We start from the raw sequence: 25,564 nt of genomic DNA, 5'->3' as shown, positions 1-25,564 counted from the left end.
TAAGCCTAGGTGGCATCCTTTAATTTCATGAAGTTTATTAAATTGATCAGGTCTCACATTACAAGTATAGCTCAGGCTCCTTAATTTCTTTGTTTAGAGTTCTATCTTAAAATAAGAAAATTAACATTCAAAAAACTACATCAAAACGAAATATATTGTTAGCTGTTAACAGACGGAAAGGGTCATTTTAGATCCTGATTGTTAAGAGTATTAGGAAATGAATGTACTGACTGATTTAAAAACTCATAAAGATAAAAAGGACCATGAAAGTCTATAACAATCTGAATAAAATGGCTGATTTCATCATAGTAGAACTGTAACATGAAGAATTAAATATGAAAGATGAAGCAACATATTCTAGCAAAATGAAGCCCTCATTTTTGTCCTAGTTATTTTTGTGGTTCATGAGTGATTAGGATCTTATAGAAATAAGTTTCACTCAGTGTCATTAAATGATGAACAGATATGATTGTGATTACAGATTAGTTGACTTTACTGATTAAAACAGAGCTGATACATTTAATTTATAAAACTGGCCATCTGTTTCATTTTAGGGGACTTCATAAATTTGAAAATCGTTATCTTAAGAACTTGCTGGGATGTTTCTTTTTTGAAAGATATATCTAATACCAGGAGGTTTCAGTAATGATGGGAGGGGAGTGAAGGGAAAGTTGAGAATCTGAAACTACTTTAAATGTTAGAGAAGTTTGTACTCTAAATACTTATCACACTCCTAGCTCCATAATCCCTTCTTACACAAATTTTTAAAAACCTATATCCATGTTACAAAGTTGAGTTTAATGGAGAAATGAGGCAATGTTGGGAAAACAGATCATGCAACAGAATTCAATCTTTCTTTCATTTTATTAAGGTGTGAAATACTGGCATAAACATGTTTGCTTTTTCTTTTTGGGTGGATGGAAGACACATTAGGTCTATGTGCTGTTTTTGTTGTTTGTTATTTATGTGTGTGAGCGTGTGTATGTCTAGTCTTACTGAAGATAATTGTGAGCATGGATACATTCCTAGATTTTATTGTTTATATGCCTTCATTCCCTCCTGCAGAGCAGAGTGGCCAAAAGAACAGTTTATTCCACCATATGTTCCACGGTTCCGCAATGGCTGGGAGCCCCCAATGCTGAACTTTATGGGAGCAACAATGGAACAAGATCTTTATCAACTGGCAGAATCTGTGGCAAATGTAGCAGAACATCAGCGCAAACAGGAAATAAAAAGATTATCCACAGAGGTAAAGTTTTTTTTTTTAACATTGCCCTTTGTAGACAATGTAATTATTTGTGTATTCTCTTGTAATTCTGATTGCAAGTTCTCATTTTATTGATCTGAAAATTATTCTAGAATCAAAGTCTGAATGTTACCTTCTCCTGAATTACCTCTCTCTCTTGCCTCTGTCATTTTTTGTGACAGTTGCTCTGTTCCTCCGTGAAGCCCAACCCCAACCCAAATTGCTCTCCTATAGCCTGTCAGCCCTCCCCCTCCCCTTGTTGCCACTGTTCTGGCTCTGGCGATCCTAAGTCAGCTTTTTTAGGATGACTTTCTCTCCTTGTCAGGGAATTGCACTACTGCCCTTTGGCTTATTTCTTTCTGTTTTCCTCTCCCATTATCAGGTCCTCAAGACAGTTCCCTGAACCTAGATCCTCTAACCTGTCCTAAGCAGCTGTTTCCTGAATTCCCCCAGTTAATTAATTTCTCTCCTTCTCTTCACATTGCTTTGCCTCTCTTCTCTTCTGTTTGTTTTCTTTCTTCCCTTTTGCCTAGTTCTAAAACTCTGGAGTCCTATCAGCTTTGCTAGAGGACCTAAGTTCTTCTGCACTCTAGTCCTTAGGCTCAAATGATCATTTATAAAATTACACCTTGAGGAGATCTTGACATTCATTTTATCTTTAAAGTATTTAGTAATATTTAGAGTATAACCTATTTGGGAATCAAGCTGAGAGAATGAAATTAAGTATGCTGTCATCACATTCCCTAAAAATGATGTTTCTATGACTCTTCTTGTTTGTTGGAAAAGAACATTGAACATTGATTAAAGCTGGACCAAACACAAATAGGATGATCAGAACCTGAAGAGTTAGGTGAATGAGATCTAGTTTAAAGAAGAAACAGTAAATGATGACTAGATCTTCCCGAAGTCCTATTATTTTTATTTAATTCCTTAGATTAATTTTCTCAGACTATCATAGGTATTTATAATGTGGCAAATATGATATGAGGGAATGAATTGTCAAACCATGGTGTATTACATCCTGTGACTGCTTTTAAGGCGAAATGTTTATCTAAATTAAATTTTAAAAGTTGTTCCCTTTGTGGACTATTCTTTGGACAATAACAATAATATAGAAGTTTGGTTCAGTTCCTGAAACTTTAAAAATAAAGCAAACATATTACTTTGAAATTATTTTTTTCTAATGCAATTTTTTTTTCCTCTGGCTGTATTATAAAGGAAGAGGTGGATTCCATGCCTGTCTTTCCCTCTAAATGAATAATTAAGATGACCTCACTGCTCGGTTGGCAAGCATATACCCCTGCCTGTATTTCATAGTTCAGGCCTCATCACTGTGAATTTTCTTTCCATTTAAAGGGTAGTTTTTCTAGAGGAAAGAAAATATAATCAAACATGAAATTATGATACACTTGCTGTTGCTATAGTTACACCTGACTATTTTTACATCATAAAAATTTCTAGCTTATAGCCTTCATACCTTAAATAAGAAAATATACTCACTTTATAATGTATGCCTCAGAAATTCACTTTTGTGATTTCATTCTCAATTTGTGTATTTAAGAAGAGAGTAATGTGTTCTGGGCTCCCAGGATGTAAGTTTGTCTACTTTCACTGAATAATTAATTTTAAAAGAGGAATTATTGAGAATCCTTACTTGTAATGAGTTATTATTTTCCTGTTATAAACTATATTTCATTTTATGGCTGAAGTAGTTATTCAGAGGTTTAAAAAAATGAAAAACACATGCTAGCAGTTCCAGGGAATTTTATGCCTTGAGATTTTGTTGGAAAAGAGACCAAGTAATTGTGACTTAAAAAGCATAAAAACGTAATCATCCCTGGAAGAGAAACTTTATTATACTTTATTGCTACTATAATAAATGCATTTACAACAAGACTTGGGTAATTCAGGATCTGATGATTTTTGTTTAGCATTGAAAGACATAGGTGACTTGGAGTGACAAATATGGGTGGCAGTACTCAGCTTCCTTACTTCCTGTGAACCCTAAGCAAACTTTGGTAGTCATCACAGTTAGTCATTTGTCATCATTTCTCTTCTCCCTTTCAGTATTCGCAGTTGCTTTCAGGACCCAGTGATTTCATACTGCTGACTTCACTGTTATGTTCAGAGCTGGGCAAAAGGTGTGGGTGCTTCCAACAGTTAGAGCACTCCCCTCTTTAGAACAGCCTTTAATTAAAGATTACCTAATCTAATGTAGTGCCTCTACTCTTTCCCAGGGAAATGATAAACTGAATTAATTGAGCTCAGATTTTTTTAATTTAAATGGCTGAAACTTGTTTATTTTTATTTATGTATTAAGTGCAGTATCCTTATTTTGTATATATAAACGTCACCTGCTCTGTCCATGGATAAACTCAGCCCTCCTCCTGATCACTTTGTCATTAGAATTAACTGTGGTAACCATATGTCCAAGAATTTTCTGAAACATTCCCAGTTTCTACTATTTTGCCCCAATGACTCCATAAACAAATATACAAAATCCGTAATGAAAATAGCCAAGGAATTCCAGTGCGTCAGTGTCTATCATGCTTCTTCCATACCTCATTTTCATATAAAGAAACAAAGTAAAGGCTTTGGGGAGTTTTTGTTTGTTTTCTCCCAATCTGAGCATGTATTCTCTATAGCAGGGGTCCCCAGTCCCTGGGTCGTGGACCAGTACTAGTGCGTGGCCTGTTAGAAACTGTGCCTCACTGCAGGAGGTGAGCGGCAGGCCTGCGAGCATTACCGCCTGAGCTCCACCTCCTGTCAGATGAGCTGCGCCTTTAGATTCTATTAGGAGGAAGAATGCTCTTGTGAACTGCACATGCAAGGGATCTAGGTTACACGCTTCTTATGAGAATCTAATGCCCAATGATCTGAGGAGGAACAGTTTCATCCCAAAACCATCCCCATCATCCCCGGCCCTGGGGTCCATGGAAAAATTGCCTTCCATGAAACCAGTCCTGCTGCCAAAAAGGTTGGGGACTGCTGCTCTATAGCTTTAAAACCATGGTCCTCAGTGGGACCTATGAATCTCAACTGTCACTCTTGGTAGCTCCCAGTAGTCTCCTGTCTGAACTATCTTAACTGCAAAGAAGTGACTCCAGCATTCTCTTATCCTGGACTCTTGACTATCAAGATCAGTTTAGTTGTGACTTTATGTGTTTCCCTTAACAGTAAATATAATAGTGCTGCTATTTTAAAAATATTGAAAATGCTATAATGTTCTGTGTATAATTTTAAAATTGAGAAAAATGAGAAGTCGGTATAATTTTAATGCATAGAGTTCAATTGATTTTCATGTGACAATATTTACTTTGCTAGAGTGGTGAAAGTTTCTTGAACAGAGAGAGCAAGATTACCCTTTGCACTAATGACTTGTCTTATTATAAGTAAGTATTTAACAAAAATGTATCACTCCCATTTGATAATGTGTTAACATAATGGTCAGTCACTTGAAAATGAAAACTTATCACAATATAGTTGAGAGATCTTGTTGACTGACCTGAGTGCTGATTCAAATAGTATTTGGTGATTCTTTAATCTGCCCCACTTTGTCTTTCAGCATTCCAGTGTATCAGAGTATCATCCAGCCGATGGCTATGCATTCAGTAGCAACATTTACACAAGAGGATCCCACCTGGACCAAGGGGAAGCTGCTGTTGCTTTTAAGCCAACTTCTAATCGCCATATAGATAGGTAACATTTAATGGGCACCCTTTGGAGAGCTGTGGATAAATGTCTCTGATCTAGTGCTAACAGAGGTGACAGTGTCTGTATTGTCTACTGCTTCTTTAAACTTTTCGTCTGTTAATTAGTTGATAAAGTTTCAGTTGTTCCTTTAGAGAACTGGTTTTGATCAACAAAAGATGTCTGGACCTTCAGTCTGTAATTCTCATTTAGTGTAAATGCCTTTGGATGACTTTCCATTTTTTAAAAGATACTTCTGACAAAATGTGTACATTAAGAAGAAAGAATTGTCTTCAAACCCTCCATTAGTTTGTACCAGATGGTCTCTGAGGATCCTTCCAGCTCTGTAGCTTTTAAAGGAAACAGTTTCCATCATTATCTTCACCCAGTGAAAACAAATAAACCTTCCTTTAGACAGATATATTTAAACTGAATATAAACTAAATATTTAAACAGGGTCAATGCCTTATTTGTCATTCTTGCCATTTCATATTTTTATCTTGACTTTCCAGTTTTACATTTCATTTATTTTTCTGTATCTTCACTCTTAAAAAATTTAATATAGGCAGAGATGGAGAATTGGGATGAGAAGAAATTAAGGAACTGGAATAAGTTCTTTTTTTTTTAATTTCCAATCTCGTTTTTAGTAAATGAGATCTACATAGAGCCAAGCCATGTAGAAAAGAGAAAAGGAGGTAAAATCTTGGTAACACAGGTATAGGAGAAGGGTCATTCAGTGAACTGGGGATAGAGAACTTGGCCTAGTACTTTCCTGCCTCAAAAGCCTCTCTTACCACAAGAGAGGTTTTACTTTACTGCCCTTTACTTCTTTTCTGTATACTCTTTTCTTAATGTAATCTGAAGAAAGTGGGATTTAAAATTTTTATTCTTTGTCAGGGGTGGTGACAGGTAATGCTTAAGTAATTGCTGTAGAAATTACACAGGTATAACTCCAAGGGCACCAGTGACATTAAATTGAGTACAAAGAAAAGTCAGCAATGAATAATATATTTTTTAAATGCCAACATATGAGAATGTTTTAATTACATAATTAATTTTCAGTAGATACAGTTGAAAATCAGTTTTGAAGCTACAACATTATTTCACTGAAATCCTTAACTAACTCAGTACTCATCTTAATATTTTCTTTTTTCTTTCTGTCTGTCTTAGATGTCAATATTTTAGAAATCATTTCAGATTAATAGGTTTCTTTTTGTTTTATCACTCCAGTAATTCAGATGATTTTCCACAGCTAAGTAGCTAGAAAACCACTTGAGTACATATGTAGAGTACATATTGACACTAGAAAACTTTTATCAGGTTCCATTTTAAGACCACATTTAGCATACTGTGGTCACTCAATAAGTGTAGATTTATTTGATTGATGTATTGGATGAATAAGTGCATGAGAATATATCCAGTATTTCAGAGTCACTACTTCCCTGTCCTTCACCTGCACATCTATAAGGGATAGTATTACTGATGGAATAACCTCTGCCATTTATTTTGGGCACCTTACCACAGAGTCTTTTAAAAGCTTACCTTGATTTTTATGATCTTTATAGAATATCAGGGCAGTGTACCTTTGGTTTATTGATTTAGTTATATCTTTGTACCCCTTCTACTTCCAAAATAGATTCAGTTAGCTCACGTAAATTATATATAGCTAAAGTGGTATTATTATTGAAAATTAAATAATGAAATAAAATATAAAATTAGGAAGTTAAGAGGGAAGATGAGAATTTTTATAAAGTATAAAAGTTGACATTATTATCGAATTTCAGATTTGTCTTTCAGATTTCTGGCTGTCAGAACAAAAAGAGAAACATAATCATTTGCTAACATTAGGAAAAGGAATAAGTATCAGTTCATTGGGATAAAAAATGCTTTTCTTACTCCTAAATTCTCAATAGTATTTGTCTCATGAAACTTAATGTAGGATGGGATAGGTGATGTCAGGGACATTTATTTTTAACATTTTTTTTTTCCTCACCACAGAGAAGGCTGTGGGGAATTTTATAAGGTTTCTTTTAGTAACCTTTGATAAATAGAAATTTAAATAAAATATAAAAATAGAAATTCCATGAAGAGATAATAGTCTAGAGTGGTCAGAATTTCACCATAGAAAGAATTTTTTTGAATACCTTGAGTGGTGGGTAGATTTTATATCTCAGTTGTTCTTATGGATTCTGTCTCAGCTGGACTTAATAGGAGCTAGGATAGTTGATAAATACATGAATCATTGATGTTCTATGTTGCTAAGAACATTTGTCATCATTTTGAAAAACTGTCTGAAAATTGTGGTCTGATATAAAATACACAGAGGTTTGGAATTTGTTTTTATAAATAATTATTATTGACCTTAAACTCTATTACATACCAGGAATGCAATAGATACTGTTAAAAGAAAAACTTCAGACAAATTAAATTTAACAGTTTTTTTTTTGAGACGGAGTTTCGCTCTGTCACCCCCAGGCTGGAGTGCAGTGGCACGATCTTGGCTCACTGCAAGCTCTGCCTCCCGGGTTCGCACCATTCTACTGCCTCAGCCTCCTGAGTAGCTGGGACTACAGGCGCCCGCCACCACGCCCGGCTAATTTTTTGTATTTTTTTTTAGTAGAGACGGGGTTTCACTGTGTTGGCCAGGATGGTCTTGATCTCCTGACCTTGTGATCCGCCCGCCTTGGCCTCCCAAAGTGCTGGGATTACAGGCGTGAGCCACTGTGCCCGGCAAATTTAACAGTTTAATTGAACAAGGGGGAAAAAAAATGGCTCATGAATTGGGCAGCCCCCAGAATCACAGCAGATTCAGAGAGACTCCAGGGATGCCTCATGGTCAGAGCAAATTTATAGACAAAAAAAGGAAGTGACGTACAGAAAATGGATGTGAGGTATAGAAACAGCTGGATTGGTTACAGCTTGGCATTTGCACACAATTTGAACAGTTAGCAGCCTATGAGTGCTTGAAGTATGGCTGCTGGGATTGGCTGAGACTCAGCTATTGTTACAGAAGCATACTCCTAAATTGGGTTTTCAATGTGTCTACCTACTAAATTAGGTTATGATTCGTCCACAGGACTCAAGTATGGAAGTACAGAGGGTTTCTCAGAACATATTTAGCTTAACAATGCCATACGAAGTATATTCACTGTTCTGTGAAATTGCTATGCCATTAGGTAGAACATTTGTTGAATTTAGAGCCCACGCCTTTGAGTTTTATAGCTTACTGCTGTCAGATGCAATTAGTATTTTAGAGAAGTTCTCAAATTACTGCTGTCTCTATCAAGTGGTGTATCTATTATTCCTAATCAGAAACTGAGCCCATACATTTTGTTACATTCTATAGCTCTTAAGAAACTTTGGTACCTCTTTTTTTTTTTTTTTTTTTTTTTTGAGACAGAGTTTTGCTCTTGTCGCCCAGGCTGGAGTGCAGTGGCGCGATCTCGGCCTACTGCACCCTCCGCCTCCCGGTTTCAAGCGATTCTGCCACCTCAGCCTCCTGAGTAGCTGGAATTACAGGCATGTGCCACCGTGCCTGGCTAATTTTGTATTTTTAGTAGAGATGGGGTTTCACGATATTGGACAGGCTGGTCTCAAACTCCTGACCTAAGGTGATCTGCCCTCCTTGGCCTCCCAAAGTGCTGGGATTACGGGCATGAACCACCACACCTGGCCAAGAAAGTTTGGTATCTCTGAAAAATTACAAATTGTGATTATCTGTTTGATAACTATGGTCAGTGTCATATCCATGCTTAACCTATAGAGGGCAAAAAACCGTGAGCCATAAAGATTTGTAAATTCTGAAGCACTTCAGGTAAACACTTCTGAGACCTGCAAGATAACAAAAACTTTGTTATAGACCCTTAACTCTCCATTATTAATAGTGATTATCTTGCAGATCATAGGAGAAAGGAAAATAGGGGAAGAGAGGAAGATAAAACACTGAAATTACTGTTTTCCTAATTTTTGGGGTAGTTGAATCTCTTTTATCCCCCAAATGAAATCTTAGTAGATTAAATGTGAATATATAAACTAAATAAAAGCAGAGCTATTCCAGTAGGGATAGGGATGGGAAATCCATGGAATACAGTTTTAAAATTATTATGATTAATAATATATAATAATTACTTCACCATAATTTCACCTTTTCCACCAATCTTCTTTTTAATGTACTAAAAATAGCCAATAAGCTGTTCGTACATGCTTATCTATAAGGTGTTCTGTACCGGTCATCTTTTTGCTTTGTCCCTGTCTCCCTCCTCCAATGGAGTTACTACCTAAGAGGTAACAAAAACCTATGACAGGATACATTATGTCTACAACGGTCCTGCGGGCCCTGGTATAACTCAACATTCCAGAGAACTTGGTAGAGAGCAAAAAGAATGGCAACTTTACAGGGGTAGGATGACCTAATATCTTTAGTCTCTACCTGCTATTTCCCTTGTAGAGATGTGTAAATAAATGTGGGAAGGTAAATGGAGGAGAAGACTAGGGAGTAAAATTAATAAAGGGTTAAAGTAATTTTATTATTGAAATATATGAAGAAAATACAAATATTTAATGCATCAAGTATATTGTGTTACATATAAAAGTAATCTTTAGTTAAGTTGTTAAATCTATTAGTACTCATTTAATGATTAGAAGAGGTATTTGGTTTTTTAAGGAAGTTTTATTTTAAAAAAATAGGGCCCATACACTTTTTAAAAGTTTATAGTGAATTATTTACTTATTTATTTGCAAGTATTACTAGTCTCATACTTAATGCATATCTCTTTTTTTATTTTGCAATTTAGATAACTGGGCAAAGTGTTTCTACAAACTAATGCCTAGTTATAAATTTTAAATTTATATATTTGGTTACTGAATTGCAGACATTGCTTGAATTAGTGAAATCAACATATAACTAAAATTACCACTATGGAAATTATTTTCAGTCTCCTTTAATTTTATGAAAAATACTAACATTTATCTTTATCTAGTTCTTTTATGGTAGAGATGGTAATTAACAAAATATCCAGTATGTGTATTTAGTAGACAAAGAATTCATAGACTTGGATCTGGATTTGGCTAAGTACCATCTGGCCTTATGATTTTGCATTATTTGTTTTTATCCCTGGCCATAGTTTGTTCATTTTAAAAGCAAGAACTTTAAAGTAACTTTTATTTATCATAATGTAAAATATAATAAAATGAAACTGCTGTAATTTTTCAGAAAGTTTTCTGGTAGGATTTGGCTTGTCTCAGTGTTTTCTATTTTTATCCTTTAGGAAGAGCTAGCAGAATAATAATCTTTTTTCTTTCTTTTGTAGAAATTATGAACCACTCAAAACACAACCCAAGAAATATGCCAAATCCAAGTATGACTTTGTAGCAAGGAACAACAGTGAGCTCTCGGTTCTAAAGGATGATATTTTAGAGGTAATATAATTTTTTCTTTTTTATACTCTTAATAAAGTAGTTTTATTATATTACTCTTTTGGTATATAACTAAACTTTCCTTCAAAAGTATTATATTACTAAAGACATAGTATATTAGAAATATCTACATCTATTTAGTAGGGGTATATAGATACTCCTTCTAAGGGGATAGCTTTAGAATACTCCTTTATTTGTTTTTTTTTGTGGGGAGTGACAGGGTGGGTTTTTTTTAACTTCCTTTGCTCTCTTCCTTGCCCTCTTTCTTCTTCTGATATTTATTCGTTTTGGAGTCAAGGCTAGTTATCAATTCAGATGTGGATGCACATAATAGTTCGATAAGAGACAACATTTTCTTTTTTTATCCTATATCCTTGCACAGATATACTCAGCAGTCATTGAGCTAATAATGTTAAGGATAGTCCACCACAACACCAACTTCTCTTTGTTAGGTTCTAATTGAGAGTTCATCTTCTTGAATATATAAGGTGAATTATCACAATAAATTTTTTAAGGAAAAAAAGTAATTTTTATGTATTTTTTCTTTCTGTCACCAAAATGGAGACAATGGGGCTTTCCAAAAGAGTCATTTTAGTCCTTAAGTCCTTTAAGTAGTTTAGTCCTTAAGTACTTCAAATAATGCAGGCTGTTCTTTGGGGGTAAAATGGACCTTGGGTAGATTCACCATAATGATACCTTACCTACTGTGTACTCATAAATGTCTTCTTAGTGTAATTCCTGAGAATAATTCAGTCAACACTATGTTGATGCTGAGTTAATTATCAGAAGTAGAAAAATTTTCTTTGTTGAAGTCTAGGGAACTTCCTTCGTAGAATGGCTTTTATATGGAAATTATACCTTTATTTTCTTGTACGTGACAGATACTTGATGATCGGAAGCAATGGTGGAAAGTTCGAAATGCAAGTGGAGACTCTGGATTTGTGCCAAATAACATTTTGGATATTGTGAGACCTCCAGAATCTGGATTGGGGCGTGCTGATCCACCTTATACTCATACTATACAGGTGAGCATGATTTCTTAGTAAAATGTAGTATGTACACATTTACGAAGTTATCACTCTTAAGCAGGATTTAAACACCTTTGTGTATTGATCATTTTGAGATGTAGTTGGTTATATATTTTTTCTAGAGTAATTGGTGGGGGAGTGGCAATTGCGAGAGACACAGGGAAGAATTACACATATGTTTTCTGATTTACTTCTAGAAATTGTTCAAGATGTTTAGCAGTAGGTGCCTGATTCTCTGAATGCTTTTTTCCCCCAATCTGTAGTATTTCTGACATTTGAAGAAATGGCATTTCTGTCTTTTTACCCACAGCTCTGCTATCCACCAGGGGCTTCCTCTTGTTAGAGGATGGCACTGATATCACGGCATGGTGTCCAGCAGTTCATCTTCAACAGCCCTTGCTTTCAGTCTCTTAAATGTTCTGCCACTGACCAGCCTTGAACTTGCACTCATCTCACCTTACACTAATACATGAGTACCTGTTCAGCTGGATTACAATATTTTTCCTCTCTTGATTTTAAGATTAAAAGGTACTTATGATATAGATTAGATAGGTCAGGCTCTCTCTTCTTGATCATTGAAGGCCCACGAAGGTCCATTCTTATGGCCCATGCCACATTTTCAGGATTTCAATGACCCTGGTCAGCTCATTCACCCTAACATCTGAATTAACTTGCTCTTAAACTCGGGAATTTTAGACCTGTGCCAGGCTCTCTAGAGTCAGGTCTGTAAACAAAGACTGAATGGATGGACTCTCTCAGGTACAGCCAGTGAACCTGGGGTGGCTTCTCATTCCCCCAGAAAGAATTCTTTTAATTTTCAAAGTCTCGAGAAAAAGATCACATCTGACCTCATAATAATGTCATGAATTTGAGTAGAAGCTGCATAGAATATGCAGTGAAATAGTTAATTTTTATGCCAGATCTAGGCTTAAAAAAATACAGATTGTCCAAAGCTGGAATTGTGGTCATACTTCTGCTGCCGTGACAATTTATTTCAGTACTTTTGGCTCCTCGTGATATTCATGCCTGGTGTCAGTCCTGTGCTTATCCAGAGGGACTTGGCCTTACTAGAATCCATGAATCAAGCAAACATTCAAAATAAAGAATTTGTGTATAGTTTCTCTATCTCGGTAACTTAAAGTGATGGCAATGGAAATTATTTACTGTGTTATGTTTTGGCTGGCCTGATGTGCATATATATATTATGTACTTATTTTATGTTCATCATTTGTCATTAGCTGTTGATGCCAAAGAAGGAGTTTGAGTTATTCAAGGTATGGTCTCCTCCATTTCCCATGGGTTTTTGAAGTGAATTTTCTTAGTTTTTATACCTTTTTCTTTTCTTAGTTCCTACTTTTCTGAGTTTAATATCTGTTTACCTAATACAATATATGCTTCTGTCTGGTTCATGAATACCAGTTCTTCATTTTCTTTCCCATAAAGGTAGTATATGCTTGAAACCTATACTTAAAATAATGGTAGAGTACATACCTTTGGGCTATATCAACTAATTTTAATATGCTGTTCATGGTAAGCTATGAGAAGCACTATTCATAAAGGATATCCCTGATTCCCATATGTGAGCAGAAGGCAAGAGTTTATATTTTAAGGTTTGAAAACGAATTATCCAAATTTGTTTTATTTGTGTGTGTGGTTGCTAGGAATAAGCAAACTGTGATAAAATAAAAAACATGCAAATAGTATGAATTCTATAATAGGAATTTTCTCCTACCTGATATTCCTGAAGAGTTTAATATCTCTTACCTTTTGCTGTTTGCTGTTCAGTCTTGTCTTTTTCTTTAATTCTGATTCTTGGCTTGAGCCATAAGTTGACTTTTCTGTTTAAAAGGTTGCTTCTGTCTAAAACTGAACCAAAACTATTAATATATATCATAGGCAGGGAAAGTATTTTCAGAGAATGTCAAACCTATTCCTCCTTTCTTAAACAGAACCTCATCTTTTATTTTTGTCAACTTTGGCACAACCCAAGAAATGTTTTTAAGAGTTCACAAGTTTCAGGAGTTTGTTTTGCTACTTTATGTAAATAGAAACTTGTGGTTCTTATGGGGATTGCCTATTTGCCTATTTCGTTTTAAACTTTTCAACACTCTCCTACTCTCTTCTTAAAAATTCGGGTTGCAACTACAAATGTAGTGGTGTATGTAGAAATGTGTACAGAAGCTTTCTGTGTGTATGCAGAAGTGTATGCTGTTCAGGTTGAGGGTCCTACTTTGAAAATGTATTAAAAACAATCTGCTTTTTAACACCTCCTGAAAATTTTGGGCTGAGCTCAACAAAACCACTAAGACCTTGTAAAATTTTAATAAGCAAGCTTCACAGTCTGCTTTGCTGTCTGCTATCTGGCATAAATCCTACTCTAAAAGGATTCCTATTCTGAAAACATTTATAATATATTCTTTAAAAAAAAGAATAGAGTAAAATGGAAAAGAAAACATCCTTGGAAATATGTGCCAGTCATTTTTATATCTCTACAACAGTAGATACCCATATCTACTGTTTTATATTTCTACAACACCAGATACCCATATCTAAAATATCTAAGGAAGAATCCTGCAACTTATTTCAGAATGGTAATTAAGATACCACCATATTTATGTAGATTCCACTGATCCTAATACCCTAACCTTATAAAACTCAACTGGATTACAATTTTATGTCTTACTCACCTTTTTATTCACTAATTCCACAAATACATATTGAGTACTGGCATCTCACACACTTGGTAAAAAGAACAATAGAAAGCCTAGTGCCGAGCAGATCCTTCCCGAAAGCCTGCGTGAGTCCACAGGTCATCTGCCATGGCTTTGCTCCTTCCTGCATGCTTGCTGTATCAAGAGCAGCGTGACCCTCTCTGTCCTCCTCAGATATGGCCCACACATTTGTTTTCCCTTCCATCTGTCTCTTTCATCCAGTGATACCAAAACTTTGAAGAAATATAAAGAAACTAACAAAAATATTTTAGATTCCTGCACCATGCTGCCAAAAGGCAAGCAATGATTCATTACTTAAATGTGCTTCACATTCACAGAGAACAACATTCACAGATACTCCTCTCTAGAGAAGATATGCCAGTGGTCAGTGCTCATACTGTGCCAGACATTGTTTAAGCACTTCGCAAATCCAAATTCATTTAATTCCCGCAACAACCTTGTGAAGGAGGCACATTTTTTCGTAGGAAACTAAGGTGTAGGAGAAATAATTTGCCCAGATTTATACAGCTGTATGAAGCCAGGATTGGGCCCCAGCACTCTGGATCCAGAGCCTGTGCTGTGTTGCATTCTGCTGTTCTAGAGAATAGTGATTATAAAAGGTTATCATTTCGGGTGGACACAATGGCTCACGCCTGTAATCCCAGAACTCTGGGAGGCCGAGGCAGGCAGGTCACTTGAGGTCAGGAGTTTGAGACCAGCCTGGCCAACATGGCAAAACCCTGTCTCTACTAAAAGTACAAAAATTACCCAGGCATGGTGGCACACACCTGTAATCCCAGCTACTCAGGAGACTGAGGCAGGAGAATCGCTTGAACCCAGGAGGCAGAGGATGCAGTGAGCCGAGATTGTGCCACTGCACTCCAGCCTGACGACAGAGCAAGACTCCATCTCAAAACAAGAAGAAAAAGAAGAAAAAAAAAAGATTGTCATCTCTTTTTGTATAAACCCATAGTTTTTCTCTGTATTAATGTTTAAAGTGATATTTTCTCAGAATAGCTTTACTTTGCATTATACTGTGATAAAAGTTGATCTGATCAGTCACAATCCTTGGAATTTGATTTTTGCCTTATGTATCCATTCACTGGATTTCATGGTATTGTTCATTATATTATAATTTAGGAAAATTACCCAAATTATATGATTTACTTAGAATAGGACATTTTGTAAGTGGTAGAAATAAGGGAATTAGATGTAAACTATTTCCATGCAACATCTGTGAGTCACCAAATACTTAAAAAAATGGACACAGTCGTGACTCTTATTTTTATCCCCTTACATTTCCTATAAAGAAATATATATAAATAATGGCAGTTTCTGGGTGAAGGGCACAAGTGCAGCTCTTGCCTATTGTTCACACACTTTTTATCAGAGATTCTGTTCTGATGACAGGGATGCTCATACCAGGCACCACCAGTGAATAGGTGTTGAATTGCCACCTGGTGTCCCTGAGAGTCCAGGCTATTTAATATCCTCACATTTGAAGTGATTTTTAACAGCTCTGTAAAGACAACCATTCCCACCTAATGTATTTCCCCCATGGCTTCAGCAAAGTTTTAAACATAAAAGAGAAAGTAATAAAAATTGACAAAAGATATTGACACAAAAGATTGAATAAACCACAGAGAAAAGGAAGTAAATGCTGAGGAGAGGTTATGGAGAGATAACATGGCTTTTGATAAAAATGTTGTAGAGCATTCCAAGGCTTTGTAGTATTTTAGCTGGGCAACAGATGGACATCCAGGGTGCTTTCTCCCCACCTGGAAGCTATTTGCCACATAAAGTTCCCTGATCTTTATTTTGACTTGATTCTCAGACCTCTAGCCCTGTGACTGCTGGTCTGCTAGAATTACCCTTTTGCCCATTTAAATTTGCAAGCTATATGCCAAGAGCAGAAACCACCTCCTCCCGTGATGTTATTTATTATATATCCAGTGGACTGACTAAAGAAGTCTTTCACGTATTCTTAATTATTATCTATGCATTTATTATTGTTATAGGTATTCTTACTCTACCAAGATGCAAGTAATTATGAATGTCCAGTCTCTGTGGTCACGTGAATTCAACAAAACGTTTCCCATATTCTTTATTGTCTAGCAAGAGATATTGTAATATGATACCGTGAGAAAAGCCCCAATCTAGGTATTGGTAGGTGAGGGTTCTAGTCCTTGAAGACAGCATTTTATTTTTCTGTGTTCCAATTTGCTTGGTCATGAAATAGAAGGAGTCAGTTATGTGATCTCTACAATCCAGTCTAGGTATAAAATCTTCTCATTCATTATATACATGTTTAAATAGCCCTAAGTTAAAAGTGGAAATGTTTTCTACAGGTGATTACGAAACCACTAACACTACTAATTTCAGCCTATGTTATTAGTGCTCCGTTTTTTAAGCTCGGTCCAGACATTTAGATACTGCTGGATAGAGTGACCATTTTACCAAAGATGGCTTATCTTCTTCCAGCCAGGCCAACCTCCTGATAATATTCAGTTCTTCAAAAGTGTTTTTTAAAAATTAATATTGGAAGACTCTGCTCATTAATTATAGGCATGGTTTTTAGACAAAGATGTCTACTTTTTATTCTGCCACATGTATTGACATTTTCCCAGAGACTTCTTAATGATAATTTGAATAATACCCACTCTAAATATATATATGTGTTTTTATACGTATATAAAGTATTGATAATTACTGTCTGACATGCACATGTACATAGTTTTATTAAATATTCTATGTTTGTTCAGGCTGCTTACAAAGTTTGAAACTAAAGCTCATTACAATCACACGATAATGCATGCAGTATTACCTTTTGTAAAATCAGCTAATTAAACAAGAATAACTCTTACATTTAATGCATTCTAATTGTATTCTTTATGAGCAATAGGAATAAAATAAACCTATATCTTAGTATTTTACTTGAATATACAAATAGTTACTACTGAAGTACTTCACACCGTTTCTACTGTAGTAGAATCTATATGATTAGTTTTCCATGACTAGATAGTGATGGGAATTAATTAGAGATTTACAGGCTCCTTCGCTGGTTGATTGTGGGCATGTAATTTTACTGTCAGGCTAATTTACTCTTTCTGATATTTGATGTGAATTATAATTGATATTATTTTAATTCCATTTCCTGTATTAATTTTCTCATTTGATGTGATTTGCTCCATTTTCCTAATAGCAATTACTTGGCGAGCTGTCAGAGGTAACCCACATTCGTTCCCTCATGGCACTTCTTTTTAATATAATTTTTTGGATTCAGTCTCTCAACTTAACACCCTCCAAATGTTCCAGCTGTGCTTAGTTTTCACTGCAGAGTTCCAAAAAAAAAACAAATTTAGAGGAAAAATGTGTAATTTAGAGTAGGTTAAATATTTAAGAACAGTTCAATTTTAATGGCTTCGTTGAGCTTAACTTGCATAATTTCCCCTCTGAAGCAGCATCTTGTATGAATCAGGATCTTATCTCTCAATAGCATTCTTTAATTCTTTAGAATTTCTACTCAGCTTAAGTTGCTAAAGAAAAGTGACTCATTCCAACTTAATTATCAATAGGAAAGTAAATTTCCTATGAGGTCTAGTAATTCTGCCTTCTTTCAGAGAAAGAGAGACAAAAAGATAGATTTTGCTTTTAACAGAACTTTGTGTTTGTGGGATATCACAGGCAAGAGTAAGGAAGTGACAGTTGGGTGCAAAAGTAGGTCCACACCAGGCTGACCAACCCTCCCAGTTCCCAGTTGGGGAGTCTGAGGGGTTTGTGAAGATGTGGAACTTTCAGTGCTAATTACTGGGAAAGTCTCAGGCAAACCAAGAACAGTTGGTCAGAATTTCATTTTGGATTTGGAGCTTCAGTACCTTGGTTCAGGAGAAAAAAGTTCAGAGTGCACTTCTTTTCTCCAAGACATTACGTAAACTGAGATAACCTTGGAATCATTAACTCTGTAGCTTCAACAAAAAATAGCCAAGAGACAGACATAAGGAAAGGAAGAGCAGTAGTTGGGTGGTAGGTAAAGAGGAGTAGAGAAGCTAGGGAGGGACACAGAAAAGTGACGTTAGGAGTCAGTGCTGATTCTTTTTCTACCACATGAAGAATTTCAAACCAGTTTCCATGGAAGAGCGTCTAGGTTGCCATTCAGAACCAGTTGTCACTATTCAAGGAAGGTACTTCGCCCCTTTTAATGTCAGAGGTTGGAAACATGGGGCAGGAGGAGAGGACTAAGGAAAGAGGAAAATATGCAAGTAAATATAATTTATGGCATACATTTTCATATGGGTTTTCTTTAATCAAATATGTATTTTAAACCTATTATTTTGTTAGATCATACTGATAAAGTTGCATTATGTAACAATGGCATGAATGAAATAAGGCACAGAACATTTGGTGAGTTTGTTTTCAGGCTTGATTGTGACAGTAACACAGTTTATTCACTTTCTCACAATAGTATTTGATGAATAGAAAAAGCAAAAATTATGAATCATATGGAAAGCAAGGCTTATGGCATTTTTGTTTGTTTAGGCTTTAAAAACAATAATTGAAACTATGATGCTTTTGAAACACTAATGTGAGAATTAATTAGCCCTTCATGAAATTACGTGCAGAGGACATTCTTGTCAAGGGAACATTGCGTATACATTAATCAGATGACTTTGGTGTGTGCTAAGTATTACATTCTGGTGATGTTTGCTGTATTTTGACTGCTTTAAGTATTTTATTGGCCCAAATATAGGAAGATTGTTTGTGGGGAATAATAATAACAATTCATTCTTTCATTTTATTACAGTATTGAATACATTAGAAATATTTCTAAACCTTGAATGCTAAGGGGATTAGCAACTCAGTTTCTGTCCCACCTAACTCCCTTCTTTCACTCTGAGAATCTTACCCTTTACTCCCTCCTTCCCTCCCGTCCTGCCTCTCTCCTCCTTGCCCTCCTTCTTCCCTCAGCATCTACCAGCATTATAAACACTCCTTTCAGATATACTTCCACCCTTTCATAATACACTTCCCACGTCCTTGACCCCATCCCACTGGTCGGTGAGTAGTAGCTTTGAAAGAGCGAGCTGAAAAGAATGAGGGCTCCTTCCCACACCGCTTTCCACAGGTGTTAGTCATTTGCCGTGAAGGTGACTGATGAAGGTTGTTGTGTTGTTTTTGAGTAATAGTTTAATTAAAAAGTGATGTGTCTGTGTATGGTGTGTATTTTTGTTTTTGATCTCTGTGGAAATTGGGAGGACTCTCTTAAAATCAATATTACCTGATATTTGGGCCATTTTAGAATTGAAAAGTAAATACTCTTCTAATCAAAGGACCAGATTACCAAAAGGTCTTTTGCATGTAATATGCGAATCCTAAATTAGAATAATTAAAATTGTGCCAGTGCAGTATCTAAACTTTGCCTTAATTACAAATAATTGCCCTGTATCTTTGATTCTAAAAAGAAAATGTGCCTTTTGAGAATTTGGAGCCTCTCACAATGCATTATCTATTAAAATTATTTTATTTAGATTTAAAGTGTTAACTATTATGTGTGTTTTAATAAGCAATATGCACAAATGCTGTTTTATAAGTATGCCTAACAATCATGATTTTAAAATTATTAAAAAGCATTTTGTCACACCTACCTTTTTTAATACAAATGGCCACAGGTCCCTTTCTAGTATTCGTTTGTGAGTTGCAATCATAAACATTTAAAGACCATACCATTACCCTCACAACCATCCACCCCGTGACATTTCCATTTTAACAAGGGAAATTTCTAATTTTAATAAATTAGCATTAAGATGATGGCAGAAAAGGTTATGCCTTGAACAAAATAATACCAATATTTTAAAATTATTTATTGGAAACAGAATTAAAAGTCTTTGAATATAGCATACATTTAAAATGAGTAAGTGATGCTTTATGCTGTTGACATTTAGACTTCCAGTGCAATTAGAAGTTATTATTAGCATAAATTAAAAAATAATTATAAATCTTTCTGCCTCCCCTGGTCTTGTGTGATTCCAAGCCCAAATTCCATTTTCTTGACATTTATTACTGTAATACTACTATTTGCTATTGACATAGCCTTGTGACTCCTTAACTTACGTTTTGACTTTGAACAAATTATGTAGAATGTTTAAAATATGATTTTTAATGGTCTTTATACCACATAGGATTACAGATAAATGTGTAATGGGTTTCCAAGTAAGTTTAAAAATACCCAACAATGTCCTATCAAAGTATAATTTGTTTTCCTAGCCTAGGTTTATATTTTTTAAATTTTAAGTTAATTATTTGTCTTTTTATAGAAACAAAGGATGGAGTATGGCCCAAGACCAGCTGATACTCCCCCTGCTCCATCACCTCCTCCAACACCAGCTCCTGTTCCTGTCCCCCTTCCCCCTTCCACTCCAGCACCTGTTCCTGTGTCAAAGTTCCCAGCAAATATAACACGTCAAAACAGCAGCTCCAGTGACAGTGGTGGCAGTATCGTGCGAGACAGCCAGAGACACAAACAACTTCCGGTGGACCGTAAGTTTCCCAGGGAGGCAAAAAATGTCTTCTGCAAATTAAAAGCACTACTAAGTAAAATATTGTTTACTGTTGATTCTACTTGTATTAAAGTCCTTTATACTTGCATGGTACTTAATAGATTGCAAAGATTTTCACCTGGTTTCTCATCAGCTATGTAGTTCTGAGAAACAGGAAGTATTCTCTCCACTCTCTAATGTATGCCTTTCTACTCCTTTTCCAATCTGTTATGATAGTTGAATGCAGACTCTGGAGCCAGACATCCCGGAATTTGTATACTGAAACAACACTTGCCAGCTTCCTGACCTTCAATGATTTAATTATCCTCTCAGCACTTCAATATCTGAAAAGTGGAGAAAAATAATAGTATCTGCTTCATAGGATAAGTGTGAGGATTTAATGAGATAATGCATAGAAAGCATCTACTTCAGTGCTTCTCAGCCAGGAGCGATTTTGTCTTCTCCATCCTTCTGAGGACATTTGATATTGCCTGAAGACATTTTTGGTTGTCAAAACTGGGGGGATGCTACTGATGTCTAATGGGTAGAGACCAGGGACACTTAGCAACAATTACAATGCACAGGACAGCCCCCAGCAATGGAGCTATCTGGCCCAAAATGTCAATGGTGCTGAGGTTGAAAACCCCTGACTGATTTGACCACTGTATGACAAATAATACGCAGTCACTAACTACATGCTGCTGTTGTCATCATCATCATCATCATCATAACCTTCCCACTTCTCTTCCTCTTATTTGCTATTCACAGTAGCTGCACAGTCACACTATGTTAATACAATCACCTGCCAATAGTAGTCTCAGATTTACCCTCCAAATTCAAATTTCATGTGACTTACGCTTCAGTGCCATATTTTCATAACTTGAAATTTGATGTTTCATATAAATGGTTTCTATGAAAACCATATTTAAATTAAAAAGGCACTATGACCACCTTTGGATTATCCTTATTTGTATTATTGGTGAATAACAGTGTAGATATTTTGAAAACTGAAGGTAATTTTAAGATAAATTTTGTTTAACCTTGTAGTGTATGGCATGTCAATTTAATCTCCAAATTTGGTGTTTTAAACGTATTATACAGTTACTTTGCTTTACTCATACTCGATATGTAAAAACTCTTGGAAAACCAGAGCTATGAAGATATTTCATATTTCCCCAATATGACAAAAGTATATGAAGTGTGTGTGTGTGTGTGTGAGTGAGAGAGAGAGAGAGACAGAGAGAGAGAGATGGATATCTATCTTTCCCTCAATGTGGGCCTTTCTTAGGGTTCTGCCTTCGTTTTCCACATAAACATACTTTTACTGTAGTTCATTCTATTTCCATTTCTTTCAATACTGTTTATATTGTTGGGAAAAGAATGATTCCCAAATTAGTCATCATATTAAAACTCGTCTCTGACATCCAGATACCAGTATGGAACTATTAACTTTATAGCTGAGATTGGATGCTTTCTATTTATGTTCAAAACTAAATGACTGAATCTTTCACTCCCATTTTCATCGTACTCTTTTTCTCACGTCAGTAAGTTATTGCCACATCTGTTCAGTTGTGAACATTCTTGATAAATTAAAAAATAAAAAAGACACTAAAACTATTACTATTTAACAATTCTAAAAATTCTGGTTAAATGCAATAAGCATAAGTCTACTTTTACTCATTAATTTTTCTCCCACGGTATGTCCAATTTAAATGACTGTCATATCTATCTTGCCAGAAAACTAAAGGAAAAATGAAGTTTTGGAAAAGTGATTAGCTCTTTCTGTACGGCAAAAACAACTGTGTGTGTGAGTGTGTAGAACCATAATAAAATAGAATATGCTACTAAGTTTTTAAAATTATGTGGAGTTTTTAAAAAGAGCTTTCTTTTTCAAATACCCTTAAGACATAGTTTTAAGATGAGAAATTTCTATAAATATTTTTATTGCATTCCCTAAGGGGAAAACTTCCTCTTAGAAATGACTGTTCTCTTCTTTATTCTTCCCACAAGTTTATAGCATTTCCCTCCGTAGAGACGTCAGCACAGTCATCTTTGACACGGTGGGACTCTTTATCCAGGCCTAGCTAGGATCAAAGTTCATCAGCCTCCAGTCCCTATTTGGAGCAGTGTGTGGGTTAGGACAGTCTGTTCTTTGTTCACGCTGAGAAACCAAGAATAACCTAGTGGGAAAGAGGCATAGTTTGCATACTTTTAAAGATAGAGAACTCTCCTGATAATTGTGACTCATCATTTTGAAGTCTGTTTTTCATAAGTAAAAGGGTGGCATTGGTGTATAAAATATAAACATCTCTCCCAAAATTAACACACATACTTGTTTCCTTAGAATAATAAAAATCTTACAATATATTTGCAACTTATGTAAGTTCCTTTTTAAAATATCTCAAAAATACAGTTTGGCATTAAATAAATATATTTCTTTTTATAAAACAAATATTTCTTGATAACTTTATTGCAGAACAGTTTTTCTCTGAATGAATGTTGGGGCTTAATGTTCTTTTAGAACCAGACAGTAGCACATATTTCAGTGTGTGTTTATTGATAGCCAAATTTATCTCAAAATATACCTACTCATCTACCCACATTCTCTGCTTACTGCCTAAACTTCTGGTAAAAATAAAATGAAAGGAACTAGGAAGTGAATACTCATAGAAATCTATCAAATAGCAGCTATGAACAGGGAAAAAAAGCCAACATGCCTGTTTTTACAACATAGCAAGTGGCAAGAGTGAAGTCCTTTTGTGGAAGTCTGTGTGTTGCCTATTCAAAATAGCTGTGAAGCCTTGTGTCGTAGAAGCTATTCGGGACTGTTTTATCGCAGGATCCCAAAAGGTTCTCCTTTTATCGCTTTTAAGATGCCAACACTTTAGTTGCTTTGTATTTCTCCCATTTCCTTTGAAATGCTAGTCCTTTTATTCGAGTTTAATCTTTTGTAATCAGAGTGTTACTTTAGAAAGGCGTAAAGTTATTCTGGTTTGCTGTTGTGTGTTAGAACATTGGAAATGGAAACCTAAAGCCCAGGAATATGTTAGGCGGAGGTTTTTTCGTCCTTCCTGGAAGAAAACTAGGCTGTGGACTGGAGATGATCGATATACTGGCTAAGTCAGCAGATGAGAAACTAAATCTTTTATTGTGGTGATACATTTTATTTTTTATTCCCTTGAGATGCACTCATATGCTATTTGACAGTTTGATGTAGTGATTTTTTTAAAAGGTAACTAATGAAATGCATGTAATGTATACTTAAATGTAACAATCAATAGTATTCTCTCTCTCTCACTCTCTCTAGCACCCCCTACTCCTCCCTCCCTCCCTCCCCTTTTCCCTTTTTTGACTTCTTCTTTGAAAGATTTCCTAGATACTTGAGGCATTAAACAAAAATTAGGCTGAAATAACACTAACTATTCACACTTTCCCTTATTTCCCAGGGGCACCAAACACTTTCTAAAACCCTTTCCCTGGGGGGAAAAATCATAGAACATTGGTCACAAAAAGCTCCCTGAGTGACCAGGTTATTGTCACTTGCCAACTTAATTAGATTGTTCTTATTTCTTGAAAGTGAAAACAAACAACGTAATGTACCTATGTATATATACACACATTTTAAAATACACAGACACATGATTCCCCTTCCCATGCTTTTATGCCTTTCCTATTTTTGTCATGACAGGATGTTCATAGACACACACATCTTTTCCATTAGCATAAATGGCTAGGAAAAAGGAGTAGCTAGGGAAGTTAATCAAAGGTGATTTTAATGACTTTGGCTATAAAACAGCCCTCTGCTGAAAGTCAGAAGATCCAGTTCTAGCTAAATTATTCTACTAATTGAAATGTGACTTTGACATATCATTTCTCTGTTTTTGGCCTTCATTTTCTTATCTGGTTATTTAAGGGGTTTGTACATGATGATTCTCAAAGTCTCGGTGAAAAAGTCAGCAGAATGCCTCATTCATTCATTTATTCAACAAGTATTTATTGAATTAAAGCACTGTTCCAGGTATTAGGATATAGATGCAAACAAAAAAGGGAAGCATCCTTTTTCTCCTCAGGCTTATATTTTAATGAAAGGAGGTAGGTTAAAAAACGATTAAGTTGGCCAGGTGTGGCGTGGTGGCTGGCTCATGCCTGTAATCCCAGCACTTTGGGAGGCTGAGGTGGGTGGATCACGAGGTCAGGAGCTCAAGACCATCCTGGCCAACAGGGTGAAACCCCATCTCTACTAAAAATACAAAAATTAGCTGGGCGTGGGCACGGTGACACACGCCTGTAGTCCCAGCTACTCGATAGGCTGAGGTGGGAGAATCGCTTGAACCCGGGAGGCGGAGGTTGCGGTGAGCCAAGATTGTGCCACTGCACTCCAGCATGGCAACAGAGTGAGACTATCTCAAAAAAAAAAAAGAAAAAAAAGATGATAGACAGCTATCTATCAAGAAGGTGGTAAGTGGTTTGGAGACTAATAAAACTATGTGGATAGAGAGTGCTTTTGGGGAGGGATTGCAGTTTTATATACATCAGGGGAAATAGAAAGGTGGGGAGGAGTAAGCCATGTGGAGATGCGGGGGAAAGCATTCCAGGCAGAGCAGACTGGAGTGGCCTTTAAATTTGAAGAGCACCAAGGGAGCCATTGGGAGCAAGAGTAAAGGGCTCCAGAAGAGTTGTGGAGTGGCTTTAGAGAGGTGGAGGTCTTGTAGGGCCTTTTACTGGGAGTAATTAGGATCACTTGGGAATGTTTTGAGCAGAAGAGCTGCAACATCTGACTTTTTTTTTTTTTTTGAGACAGAGTCTTGCTCTGTTGCAGGCTGGAATACAGGGGCACTGTCTTGGCTCACTGCAACCTCTGCCTCCTGGGTTCAAGCAATTCTCCTGCCTCAGCCTCCTGAGTAGCTGAGGCCACGGGCGCATGCCACCACGCCCAGCTAA

At 36.0% G+C, this 25,564-nt stretch overlaps 1 protein-coding gene across 15 annotated transcripts in view; it reads left to right on the top strand.

Moving 5' to 3' along the window:
- EPS8 (EGFR pathway substrate 8, signaling adaptor) overlaps positions 1-25,564 on the top strand; it is a 171,606-nt gene that overhangs the window by 139,732 nt on the left and 6,310 nt on the right. For all 15 annotated transcript variants that reach the window (XM_063672466.1, XM_054445144.1, XM_054445146.1 and 12 more), the window contains 5 exons: positions 1,066-1,249; positions 4,812-4,945; positions 10,246-10,354; positions 11,233-11,376; positions 20,402-20,624. In XM_063672466.1, the coding sequence (XP_063528536.1) occupies positions 1,066-1,249; positions 4,812-4,945; positions 10,246-10,354; positions 11,233-11,376; positions 20,402-20,624 (794 nt within the window). The remainder of the gene's footprint in view (positions 1-1,065; positions 1,250-4,811; positions 4,946-10,245; positions 10,355-11,232; positions 11,377-20,401; positions 20,625-25,564) is intronic.

This window comes from Pongo pygmaeus, chromosome 10, assembly GCF_028885625.2.
Source record: "Pongo pygmaeus isolate AG05252 chromosome 10, NHGRI_mPonPyg2-v2.0_pri, whole genome shotgun sequence".
NCBI lineage: Eukaryota > Metazoa > Chordata > Mammalia > Primates > Hominidae > Pongo > Pongo pygmaeus.
The sequence above is the reverse complement of the archived record's forward strand: the minus strand, read 5'-3'. Positions and strand labels throughout refer to the sequence as shown.